The sequence below is a fragment of the Periplaneta americana genome, chromosome 3, assembly GCF_040183065.1.
Source record: "Periplaneta americana isolate PAMFEO1 chromosome 3, P.americana_PAMFEO1_priV1, whole genome shotgun sequence".
In the NCBI taxonomy this organism is placed as follows: Eukaryota; Metazoa; Arthropoda; class Insecta; order Blattodea; family Blattidae; genus Periplaneta; species Periplaneta americana.
This window is the reverse complement of record NC_091119.1, coordinates 166,507,648-166,521,583: the sequence shown is the minus strand read 5'-3', so window position 1 is coordinate 166,521,583 and position 13,936 is coordinate 166,507,648. Positions and strand designations below refer to the sequence as shown.

General features: G+C 35.9%; 1 protein-coding gene across 7 annotated transcripts in view; it reads right to left on the bottom strand.

Moving 5' to 3' along the window:
* Positions 1 to 13,936, bottom strand: part of LOC138696824 (uncharacterized) — a 60,518-nt gene that overhangs the window by 35,203 nt on the left and 11,379 nt on the right. For 6 of the 7 annotated variants that reach the window (XR_011331469.1, XM_069822265.1, XM_069822264.1 and 3 more), the window contains exons 4-5: positions 11,893 to 12,138; positions 3,219 to 3,384 (exon numbers count right to left, since the gene is read on the bottom strand). Coding sequence is in view for 5 of the 7 variants with exons in the window: in XM_069822265.1 (XP_069678366.1) it covers positions 3,219 to 3,384; positions 11,893 to 12,138 (412 nt within the window). In the remaining 2 variants the exon portion in view is untranslated. Of the gene's footprint in view, positions 1 to 3,218; positions 3,385 to 10,262; positions 12,139 to 13,936 lie in introns of those variants that run through there. The other variant, XR_011331470.1, reaches the window with a different exon arrangement.

Below are 13,936 nucleotides of genomic sequence, written 5' to 3'. Positions count from 1 at the left end.
GTGAAGTTAAATGTTTCATCGTATTTAAGAACTAGAATTCAATTTTTTTATTTTAAAATAATACAAGATTATGGTTTCCAAATACGGACTATATTTTCCTGCGTCATGTGAGTGTTTCGACTGAGAGCCAATCACGGGTATGACAGCAACGTGCTTATGTTTACATTAGGATTTTTCTTACAGCGAAAACAGTATAGTAACATTTTTTTTCTTCCAAGCTAAGTCAGGTATTTTTATCTTATTTAAAAAATATATATATATTTTTTTAATTATTTTTAGCAAATATTTTCGTACTTTTTAACACATAAAAAATATATATATTTAAATTTTTAGCACATAAAAATCCGCTCCCTATATATCACAGCCATAACCAAACTACACATCAATTCAACCTGCGCAGAACACAACACAAACTCCAAACATAGCTACAGCAACATAGACAATGACATGAAAATACTACACATCCAGCCAAAAAACCAAATATGAAATTTATAAACATACAAAAACACACCCACATCACATTCTGAACACTCAACTTAATTTCAAACACACATCCTTTTCGACACAATCATGAACACACCACACCACAACAGAGAACCAGAAGATAGCGTGGGATCTCCACTAGGCTTTGGACAATGAAGACAGCCCTTCGAAAACTAGTTGCCAGATAAATTCTTAAATATTAACAAAGTAAAGAAGTTGGAAAGTTGATAATTAAAAGTTCCGTTCTTCCAAGATTAAAGATAATGTTTTTTTTTCTCTTTTTTTTTTTAATTGACTCCGTGTTCAGCATCTGTAAACATATTCTGTAAATCCTAGTTCTCTTATAGACCCTTGCCTTTCAAACACGTTATATTACATTTTGATGTAGGTAGCTAATTGAAAATGAAACAATTCCAGTGTTGGCATCAAGGATGGAAAAGGAGAGTTGAATGTGCCTTGTCAATTCTTGTAGAGATGAATGTTATTCCTTAGAGAGAGAAGTTTGTAATCACTATTTGATAATGAAGCTTGTTACTTTATTTTCAATGTTTTCTTTTACTCTGAAATGTCGAGATTTTTCACATAACCTATGCATTAGATAATACATGGGCATAATTTTCGGTTACGTGAGGCACTCGGTTTGAAATAGTTTGTTTACTAGGAGAGAAGACTGCAGAGTAGGATGGGAAATATAAACTGCTTATTGTAATCGCTAAGGCGGTCAGTGGCGAATTATTAGGAAAGCGCTTGGTTAACGTGAGACTCTCGAAAACTTTAATTCAATATGGCAAATTAATTCGGCAGCTTTAATCATAAACCTCTTTACTATTTCTCCATCATTGAAGGATTTAAATCACAGGCGAGAAATTGCGTAACTAGCCAATAATATTCCATCATGTTGTCTATGTTTATTTTCTTGAATATTCTGGCGTTTCTCAAGATTACTTAATAGATTTGCACGTTCTCGACCTAAAATAATTTCAGGAAATCATATTTCGTTTTCTACGCACATTTGATACTTTTTTTTATAAATTTCTTTTGGAAATAATACGTACAAACAACATTTAATTCCTCGTACCTTTTAATGCAGCGTGTTTAAGGTATAATGTCGTATTTAGTACACTATGCAAATGTTAAGATCATACATTTTCTTCGGAATAGGCTAGTACGAAAAATAACATTTAATTTGTCTTAAATTCTAATTCAGCATGTTCTTTTTGACATAAGGAGTAATGTCGTTGTATATTAAATTTATTAATGCCTAATAGGATTTTCGAGCATAACATACATCGTATGTTCTCCCCTTCTAAACAGCAAAAAAACTTTTCCTCCCATTTCTCATGAAATAATCGTTTTCTAACGTGTACATACTGCTTTGATAATGCCATTATGCCACCACTGATATTGCTTATGAAACTGATATAGAACCTGCCCACGCCTAGGAGCTACGTGAGGGAGGAACGGGGACTGTGAAGGTGATGTCACTCAGAGCGATAAGCTCTGTGAAGGTCAGTGAGGCACAAATTCTCAAGTGAGGCATGATGTCCATGTATGCATTAGATGGAGTCATGGCATAATTCTCATGACGTGTGGTTAGTATGACATTGAGCCTCCAACAAAAGCAATGTAGGAGATTACAGCAACAACAAACATCTATGCATTAGACGGGATTCGAATACATGACCGAAGCTTCTACGTTCATTAAAGCAGTTGGACAGAGAGGTACCTTCACTACCTTTTGTCACTGTACCACACATCAGCTGCTTGTTTATGCGGATCACGTGAATATGTTAGAAGAAAATCGACAAACTATTAGGGAAAACATGGGAGGCTTGGAAGTAAAGCCTGAAAAAACAAAGTATATGATTATGTCTCGTGACCAGAACATACTACGAAATGGAAATTTATCCTTTGAAAAAGTGAAAAAATTAAAGTACTTTGAAGCAATGGTAACATATAGTGACACTTGAGAGGAAATTAAACACAGAATAAATATGAGAAAATTCTGCTATTATTCGGTTGAGAAGCTTACGTCATTCAGTCTGCTCTCAAAAAAGATAAAAGTTAGAATTTATAAAACAGTTATATTACCAGTTGTTCTGTATGGTTGTGAAACTTGGACTCTTTACTTTGAGAGAGGAAAAGAGGTAAGGGTGTTGGGGCTAAGAAGGAAATGCATATAGAGTGTGTTAGTTGGAAGACCTGAGGGGGGAAAAAGACCTTTGGGGAGGTCGAGACTAGATGGGAGGATAATATTAAAATGGTTTTGAGGGAGGTGAGATATGATGCTAAGGACTGGATTAATCAGGATAGGGACTGATGGTGGGCTTATGTGAGGGCGGACAATGAACCTGTTGTTCCTTAAAGGCATATGTAAGTAAGCACTCAATTCAAACTATTCTTTCAATTTCCTACTCTGTGGATAACTGGACTAAGAATCACACTAGACGTCCACAGGACTATATCATGCATTTATCTACCACTGAAACTTAACCCTATCATCACAGGAAGAAATTCCTTTACTTTGATTATAAATGAAATGTGAAGAATACTGAATATCCCCTGGCTTCTCTTCTCTCCAAGTTGAAAAAAAAAAAAAAAAACACATAATGCATGGCTGTAATGTCATCTTGTTCTGGAGGGAGAAGAACCTCTAGTGAGGAATATTCTCAATAAAAAAAATAGGCCTATATATATAATTCAGCACTTTATTATGAAATATATGAGTATAATACCTGCACAAATCTAAACAGCAGTTCCCCGAAGCGATTCACATTTAAATCTTCCCAGCGTACAGAATACGCTGCTTCTTGCATTTCTCTACGACGTGGTGAACTGTCAAAGTCAATTGCTATGCGACTAAGGTTTCTTCCTATATTACGTGCAGTATTCCTGAGATACCTATTTTTGAAAACAAGGAGAAACAAATTATTTATTTAGTGATAGAGACCAGATTTTTATGTACTAATATGTTAATGACACAAAGTGTATCTGAATGGATGTGATGTAGATTAAAACCATTTTAAAACATTATTCAAAACGCTCTGAATGCTAACAAAAGAGAGCTGATTCACGAACACTGGAGAATGCATCTAGTGAAGAACACTCCCACCCCCCCACTACTCTTTCTGAGGAGTGCCCACATGCTTGCACCTGAGCCTTATTGTGGCTACCTCTTTATTATGGGATGATTGTATGTATGTATTTATTCACACTGCAATGGGTATATACCCGGTGGCAGTGGTAACTAATTACACTCAATAATGACAATAATAAACTTATTAATTAAAAATACAATTACTAATAATAATAATAATAATAATAACAGGGAATATCCTAAATTAAATGAAGCACGATCACTTAAAACAGGCATGTCAAAACCCTGCACATTGTGCAGTCGCACACATTGTGCACTGGTCTCTGTGCAACGTGCAGTTCCTATTCCCCTACCTGGAGGGAGCGAATCGGCTTGGAGAGGAACGCGACAGGGCTGTACAGTGTCTATAGTAGCAGATCAGCGTTTGTTTCAGTAACACAGATCAGTACGGGTGTGCTCATTGAGCTGTGATTGTGAATGCGTTATGAATATAAAGTGAGGAGTCCACAGATATAACGAAGAAGAGAAATCACGAATCATATAACATAACTGTTATGATGTTTTCCTCAGCCAATAGTAATTATTTTAAAATGAAAGGCTTTCATCATATCATGTGGACCTAATAGTGATATGAGAATTTAAATCATATTAGTAAAGTTCTCAAAATATGATATTCACCTGCTCTTATTTCTTAATTAGTACTCTCACGGCAAGACAAACAAGAAAATGATGTTGTTTTGGAGTCTGTACTAACACAGCCATCAATGGTTAGACAACTTACAACTTTTATTTGATAAGCTGATAAGTAATGAGGATATAGTGAGGAATACATGTGAGGCTCATGAGGTTGTAAGGGAAGGAAGAAAGCAACTATTTGTAAGGCGGAAAAATTTTCTGGAAAAATAATACATAATGGCAAATTTTCCACCTCACGTTACTCTATTATCTTAATACATTACGTTAATAAATCTTTAAACCTGACATAAAGAAAATGTCCTCGCTTTACAGCTTGTGAAGTACTCTTTTAACTCAGTTCAGTAATGCTCCCAACTTGCTAATACGTGCTCTCAACGTTTTCCAAATAAACTATATATAAATTTAAATTCAAGCTTAATTTATCCAATTTATTAATAATAATGTGAATTTATATTAATATACAGCAAGGAAATGATTCCAGTGTAAAAGCCTCACAATGTCCTATTGCATGTAATTGCACCAATGGTCCCAATAATGCTTGAGGAACAATGAAAGAGTGTTACTTTGAAATAATCAGTACCTACTACGTAAAATGAAATATTGTGTTCGTTTTTTGTTGTTTCGATATTACTGCAATATTTATATTTTCTTCAAATACTGTATACAAATCATGTAAATAAATGATTCTTTACAAACGACTGCATTGTGAATTGCAACTGAGTAAGTCTATTGTTTCTTGTGTTACAATTATTGTCAAATATAGACACTGACAATAATTGTGTTTTTTTCCTTCTGCTAAGTATGTTTATAATGTCCAAATGTCAATTTAATTGAACACTAGAAGCGCAGAATAGATTCTTGTACATCCCTCCCGCTAAGAACTGGAAGGAGCAACACGTGAATTACGCAATCTGCACAGACCAGCGTTCCGCGCACATACACTGCATTATCAGTGTCTGATTTTTGACATGCCTGACTTAAAATAACATTTAAAATAAATCTAATTTGTATCTTAAACCTAAGTTCGAACTAAAACCCACGAGTATGATATGTTCATATCTGCACAAGAATCTTTCAACATTACACTCATTTCGCTGTCAACTCACTCACTGCACTGGAACTACGACACATTTCACTGATTCTATCCGATTTCACTAACACTTCAAAAACATTTCACTGTTCAAATACTTTGCACTGCCACTATAAACTATAAAGCTTCACTGACAGGAACACGTTTCATTTACACAACACACTTCACTGACACAACATAATTCTTCACTGATACAACACTTCAATAACAAAATATCATTTACACCCTTTAAATACTGCGTATAATTACCGTCTATTAGTAAAGTCCTTAAGCCTATTTTTAAATACATTTTTGGTTGTTAGTAAAGCCTTTAGTAAGTTTGCAGGTAAAGCATTCCAGTCCCTGATAGTACAATTGAGAAAAGAAAACTTTCCAGTGTCCGTCCTCTGTCTTCTTTCCCTCAATTTATATGAGTGGTCGTTCCTTGAAGAGTAATTTGGCGGCTGCAACCTATTTTTTATTTCTCTCCAGGCAGGCTCACCTCTTGTTGAAGTCCTTAGGATCACATTCCTGTAAATATGTGATTCACTGCCTGGTGTCATCTTATCGATTCAGCTACAGCATCCAAGTCTGACAGGAGTCTCCCTGTTCATATTCTGCAGCCTTCTCAGACAGATGGGATCTGTTTGTAAATTATTTATTACATCCTTTTGCATCCTATATTGACCTAAAGATCGCTGCACAATAGATATCGTGATTCACCATGACGTCATCTATCTGAGGGAGCCACACAGCTCCAATAGCTCCTTAGTCTGCCATAGTCCGCTGTGAAAGTCCCTACTCCTCCCTTGGATTTATGCAGCTCCCTCAGACAGATGACATTTATAGGTGAGTCATGGCACGTCTGCTGGATCTCTTGAAGATGATAGATGAAGTTTAAATTAATGAAGGTGAAATAAATCCGAAGTTCAACGCCGAAAGTTATCCAGCAAATCCGCTTCAAGTGGTTTGGAGGGGGGGGGGGGGGAGGTGCAGAATTTCCAATATTATCTTGTGAATGAATAACCCAGGCATTGGGATATTCATTTTCATAAAATTGACAAGAGGCACTGAGAATTCTGTTGTGGAATAAGAACCACTTCTTCTAAACATGCCAAATGTCGCCTAATTTATGAAATAAATGTCTCTTGTTTTCTGGATTTCAACCTTGATAACAATGTGAAGATTCGATTGTACTTACGTCCTCACCTTCAGTTTTAATTATGACACAATGAAAAAGTTGCATTAAGAAAAATTAATCCACAGCAATGTGCTAGGATCATTAAACCATATGAATAATGAACACTGAAAATCTGGGGACAAATTATTAAATCCGGGGACATCCTAGAGACGAAATTAAGGAAAATCCCGCTTTTAAGGAATACTTTTCAAATGTTGCAGTGTAGGCTTTTACGGCCGGAGTCTATAGATGTAGATTCATTTTCCGGGCTGAGAGGCCGTGGTCTATTAGTTGGTTTTATACCAGACGTTTCGTCTGCAACTGCAGCAGACATCTTCAGTGGAGTGGTATCCGAGGTCGCAAGACTCTTCTCGGCGTACCTGAGGCAACTGATCCTGTGGCTGGTTGTGCGGGCGTATTTATAGTGCGGCTCGCGGGCCGAGGCCTGTTGTCGCTGCGGTCCGTGCCGCTTTGTTCGCTGCTCCCGTTCTGGGTTCCGTCCTTTTGTTGTAGTGGCTTCTTATCTGTTCTGTTTAGGACCGGGTACCAACACTTGTTTAGCTTTACGCCTTCTTCCTTGCGATTAAAGTTGTTGTTATGTTTATGTATTTCGATCGCTTCTCTATGTAGACGGGGGAAGAAGTGCGTCGTCGTGCTCAAGATGTCCGTGTCCTTGAATCTTATGTTGTGATCGCCCTCTTGATAGGCATGTGCCGATTTGTCGATCTGTCCTAGGCGGCAATTCCTATTATGTTCTGTCAGTCTCGTCCTGACGCTCTGCTGTGTAGTACCGATGTAGACCTTCCCACACGAACACGGAATCCTGTAAACTCCGGTGGACAGCAGCTTATCTCGTTTGTCCTTGGATGACCTCAGCATGTTCCGGATTTGCTTGGTCGGCAGGAAGGTCGTTTCCACATCATGACGCTTCAGCACCCTGCTGATACGGTCCGTCACATTCCTTAAGTAGGGTAGGAAGACTGTGCCCTTCTTAGTCGCTCGTTCCTGTGACCACATCGACGGTGTTACTCTGGGGCGCATGGCTCTCTTTATCTCCGGCCTTGAGTAGCCATTGGCCATGAGTGCTGTCGATACATGGCTCAGCTCCCGTTGGATGTGTCGTGGCTCGGCTACCCGCCTGGCCCTGTTGATCAGGGTTTTCATCATGGCCCGTTTCTGGCCGGGATGTATTTTGTGATAATGAAGCCCGACATTTCGACTTGACTTTCAATAATCAATAGTACTAGCATATTCTGTAGCATATCTCAATCAAATGCGGTGCCATGTGGCAGCATTATTCTCCATTGTTCTTTATGGTCTTGCTTTCCATTGCTTTCACAAAGAGGTTGCTTTGCTTGCTTCAAGCTTTTATTGTTAGTTTATACTGTTTATGCATCATTGTAATGGCGACTAAATGAGAAAAATTAACTATCGGACAGAAAGTGAAAATAATGAGTATTGAGGCTAATTCTCAAACATTGTCGCATATGGCAAAACAGTATGGTTTTCCAATTACTTCATTATGGGAAATAATTAAGAAAAAATAAATTTTCAATGCCTAACTTCAGTGTGGTTCGGGTTCAACCAAATAAAAAAATATTCGTGCCTCATCATTTGAAGAGTTAGAAAATATTATAATGAAATATATTGTAAATAATAATTGTAGTTCTAATTAAATGATTATAATGTTCGGTATAACATACGTTAGTACTAGTTATTTTAACCTTTCCTTCCCATTTTGTGTAAACTTACTTTTAAGGAAAACCCCTATTTAAGGAAAAGAAAAGTAATCCCTCAGAGATTCGTTAAAAAGGAGTTCTACTGTAATACTGTACTTGATTCGGTCCTTTTAAAAGTTAACATGTAGCACAGAAGATGTTCTCCAATAATCACTATTATTGCAAGTTATCTTGAACCTTACATCCCCTAAGTCTGTCTTTCTAACTGCTCGGTACGTCATGCACTCATCAACATAATGGCACGGCAAGGCTGCCCCTCCCTCGGGTAACGTGACTCTTTTCAGAAAACGTTGGTTCTTTCACTTTATAGCTCTCTACTGTAAAAGAACTTGGTTCAATACAGACATCATCATCTCACGATACTCCGGTTTTGAGAGGAGAGCACAGTTTCGTAGCAGGTTTTAATTAACCTGTAATGAGTACTTAAGTATTTAAAAATAATCATGTGTACACTCCTCCTCTCTCATCTGGGCTGCAGACCAGCAATGGCGGAGTTACTATAACTATTTCTATACATTATATAGGCCTACATGACTTACATCTACAGCTGATATGTACATATTCTACAGGCTTATAATTTACAATTATACACAATCCATATCTCTATCATTGCTGCCATCATTGTCATCGTCTTTATCGCGTGGTCCAAAATTAATTATTATTTCGTCAATGCCATCATCTATTCGGAATTATCTTCTTAATCGTACTGTAGGTACTACTTTTTGAACAAGATAGAATTCTTCGATTGTATCCCGAATGACATGTTGATCGAAGTCGTCCACTTCAACTTTACACAAGTCCTAATTCTGGAATGAAATAATATGTTTTGCAGAACTATAACAAAGTAATAACTTACAACAGTAATTCATTATGTCGCTCACAGTACACACACTATTGTACATAACTATTATAGCAACTATTTCTAAACATTCCATACCTATTCTTTCCTGGAGTAGTGTGAGGTTCATTTGGTTGTAAATCAATATTATTATTCGTTCTCTTCACGGAACTAATACTTTTGCCAGAGTATTTAGCCGCTCTCTCATATTCCTTATCAAGAGGTTCCCGCAAACATTTGTTTAATTTTTCCTCCCAGCAACACTTCATTATATTTGCGATAATTTCTCTTTCTCCTCTGTGGATAACAGCGTTACTTTTTCTCCACGGTGATGTGATTTCACCATAATTACTACCCTGTGGTTGCTGCTCCATGTTAACACTAGTGGTATTCAGTGAGGGAAATAGTTCTGTTTCTTGACAAGAGATTATGATGCGGAGCATGCGCAAACAACTCAATTGGCTCCACCCACGTTACGCGCTTCTTTCCCTCTGCCCCTCTGATCCCGCTCAGGAAGTTAAAGATAACTTGCAATAACAATACCATAGAGAAGAAAACCACCATTAAGGAATGTTTAAACACATGCAGCATCGGTATTAAATGCCCATTTATAGCAACTACATGAAAAGTTAAACTTAGCACGTGGAATTTAGAATGAGTCTTACTTAGAAAGAAAAGAAGGCATAAAAATGACTGGAGGATGTTATTGGCATGATGCAAGTGAAGGGATCACAGGATAAAAACAGAGGAAGAAAACTTCAATCGTAGAAAAATTGGGCATGGAAAGATATATTCACTTTTAAAAGCTGTATACTATGCTGTGCAGCTTAGTTACTGCACAGTAATTTTGTAAATTTATTACAAATATAAATGCAAATGTAATTTTAACTATTACCTTAACAGCCGATCCTCACAAATTTTCAGGGTACATAGTTAAAATAATTCATCATGTTTTATGATGTACTAACACAATAATTAATATTACATTTTAACCTATCACAAAAAATAATAATTTCAAATTGGTATATGTATATGTATTTATTTACACTGCAAGTGGGCAAGCACCCAGTGGCAGTGGTTTACATAATATAAACAATACACCCAAAAAAAAAAAAAAAAAAAAAGATAAGCCATACACAATAAATTTACAATACACAATACAATTATACAATACACAATACAATTTTATATACAATACAATAAGAATACACAATATAATTTAACACAATAATAATAAAACATAAATAAAATACCTAATTTTACATTACAACCTACATAATTATGTATAGGCCCTACATAAGTTTCAATAGTCTTTCACTTTATTTTCATCTTACTCACTGTAGTGGCACTATGACGCATTTCACTGACACTTTAGCACACATTTCACTGACACTATAAAATACATTTCATTGACGCTATAAATTATCACTGATCGGAGCTATTCACTGCACTGTAAAACCGTAACTTCACTGATACAACAGTTCAAATAAGTCAAATAATTACACCCTTATGCATACTGTACTTATAAACAGAACTACATTTAAACTAAACATTTCTAGTCTAAGGCCCTCTTACACAATACAATTATACAATACACAATACAATAAGAATACACAATATAATTTAACACAATAATAATAAAACATAAATAAAATACCTAATTTTACATTACAACCTACATAATTATGTATAGGCCCTACATAAGTTTCAATAGTCTTTCACTTTATTCTCATCTTACTCACTGTAGTGGCACTATGACGCATTTCACTGACACTTTAGCACACATTTCACAGACACTATAGAACACATTTCATTGACTCTATAAATTATCACTGATCGGAGCTATTCACTGCACTGTAAAACCATAACTTCACTGACTCACCTCGCTTCACTGATACAACAGTTCAAATAAGTCAAATAATTACATCCTTATGCATACTGTACTTATAAACAGAACTACATTTAAACTAAACATTTCTAGTCTAAGGCCCTCTTACACGCTATTTTTAAATAATTTACAATTCAAACCAAGGAAGTAACTCGTCAGGCTAAATAAATACATGTCACCTTAAAAAATTAAATGTTAAATGTCACCTTAATTTTAATTTGCACTTGATACACAACTTTTTAAATTATTCTTGAAACTTCTTAAGGAAGGACAGCCCTCAAAGACCGCTGCAGGTAGGTCATTCCAATCATTTATAGTTCTATTTAAAAATGAGAATTTACCTACATCCGTTTTCTGTTTCCTACATTTGATTTTAAAATCATGATCGTTCCTACCATAGTACGTTGGCTTTTCTAACCGAGCCGTTATGTCTACCCATGATTTCTGACCTAGATGTGCTCTATACAATGATGTTATTCTAGTTTTCCTACGTCTGTTTTCCAAAGTTTCCCATTTAAGTTCTTTTATCGTATCGTTTCCATCTTCTCTTTTACCTTTAACAAATTTAGCTGCCCTATACTGGATTCTTTCTAATGTATGTTTAAAACTTCAATACTGAGCAACAAGCTTGTTCATTTACTCTCTTATGACAATACAAGCATGGCAGTGAAATGAAAGTTGAAAAGGATTTCTTTCCCAACTTCAACTTCACTTGCCTATACCATTAATTAAAAAAAAAAAAAAGGTAAATTCCTATGGTTGTTACAGCACATGGCCCTGTAGCAGTGTTCTCAGCTCTAGTGGAAAATTTGCAAATTGATTCAAGTATTTACAACTACATTAGTGAAAGTTATAGTCCTTGTTCCCTATTTTCATTTCCTTAATACTTACAAGGTACTTACAAAAGCAAGAAATTATCCCAAATAAAATAATTTGAAAACTGTAACCCTTGCAGATATTGCCAGGGAGTTCTGTGATGTAATAATGAACGAACACCCAATGCTTGTGGTCCACTTGGTGGAAATCTATTTCGCACCATGTATTCACTATTTGGAGGATGCAGTTGGTGTATAGCATTCCAACGTGCATTTGCATCATGCTGCTGCTGCCGCCGCTGCCACTGTCTATTAAAATAATGTACCACTATCCTGGAAAAGATGAAATAGTTGACATAAATACGATTAACACATGCTTGCATATACATAGATTGTTTAACTTCAGTTTATAGAGAATCTGATGTCTGAGTGTATGATCTTACAAACGAAATTGAGACTTCGAAATATCAAAGGTGCTAAGTACCTTTTTTTTTTTCCTAAATTGAGATTTTCACATTGATATGTGTTATGTACCATTTCAGGTTACATATCAATCAGGATAAGTGCCATGAAATCTCTAGAAGTTCAAACTATGATCAGTACATGACGCTGGACAGTACTTCCCAGGTCTTTGTAGTATCCGTTTTTCTCAATTAACTCTTTTTCTTATTTTTGACACTTAACACTTTAGCTATTTCAAGGTCTCAATAACTGACTATCAACATTTTTCTATCTGGTAGACAATTTTAGTCACTCTGGTTCAAAATATTTTATATGGACTTCAGTTTCATCAGGATTATGGGAAGTAGTGATTGCAGACTAAAGTGCATGAGAAATAAGGTTGTGATTGACGTTATCTGCTGTCATGTGGTGCGAGAGAACAGTGTTGTCACATCTCCTCTTACTCCAATTGCACAACACATAAATCATCTTCCTTATCACTGTCATTGTTTTCACTGCCTTTGAAGAACTGCTGAGATAAATGGATTATGATATAAGTATACACAAAACTTAGTCAGTTAATGCTTTACGTTACTGAACTGTGAACAAAACAAGAGCACAATGCATTGCACTCGGAACTGGATGTGAAATGCAGGCGTACAATCTGACACAAACTGTGTAAACACTGAGTGCTTGACCCTTACGTCACCCCTGGGTCATTAATTGTGATTGGGAAAGGTGACGCCCAGCTTCCATATATGCATGTTTGCTGACTCACTGTCAATTACAACCTAATTTCCCACGCACTATATACAGGATGGAACATAAGGTAGTACATTAATTGTAGGATATGATTCCTTAAAATATAACGAACAAAAAAGTCTAATACCATTTTGCTCGTTTTTGCGAGGTTTCTGAAGAAATAATAATTTTATGCCAGCATTTCGATCGCGAATTTTACGAATACTGTTTAAAATATGGTTTAATTTCTTGTATAACAACGAAGAGAACGTTTGTTATGTTCATGTTGCAGCAGTATTTTAATTAGAAAATTCACAGATAACGAATTAATCGATTGAAGAAACATTGGAAACATTGATTGTCGAGTCACGTACAGAAGGTCTAAAAATCTGGCTTCGCTGTCGAGACGGTAGACAGTTTGCGTAGTACTCGCAACTGATCAGCTGTTGTGATGTTTACATTCCATTAGTGTGCAGTTGGACGTACAGCGTATTTTAAACAGTATTCGTAAAAATCGCGATCGAAATGTCGGCATAAAAGTATTATTTCTTCAGAAACCTCGCAAAAACGAGCAAAATAGCATTAGACTTTTTTGTTCGTTATATTTTAAGGAATCATATCTTACAATTAATGTACTACGTTATGTTCCACCCTGTATACTCCAGGAGAGAAAAGGAAATAGTGGACAGGAAAGGTATAAGATTGAATGAAGTAAATAAGGTATATGACTTTCCTTAATATTAAGTTGATGCATAAGTTCTTAGCGTTTTTGTTCATCACAACACTATGTTAATAGATTGTTTGTTATTTGTTATTTGAAGTGTTGTACTTGTAAATACGCCTTGGAAGTTTGTGGATCTGAAGAAAATTTATGCTATTTGTGGGCTAAAGAAGGCAGAGCGTCAAGTGGAAAGAAAAAAAAAGCGAACACATATTTTTCTGTTTGAGT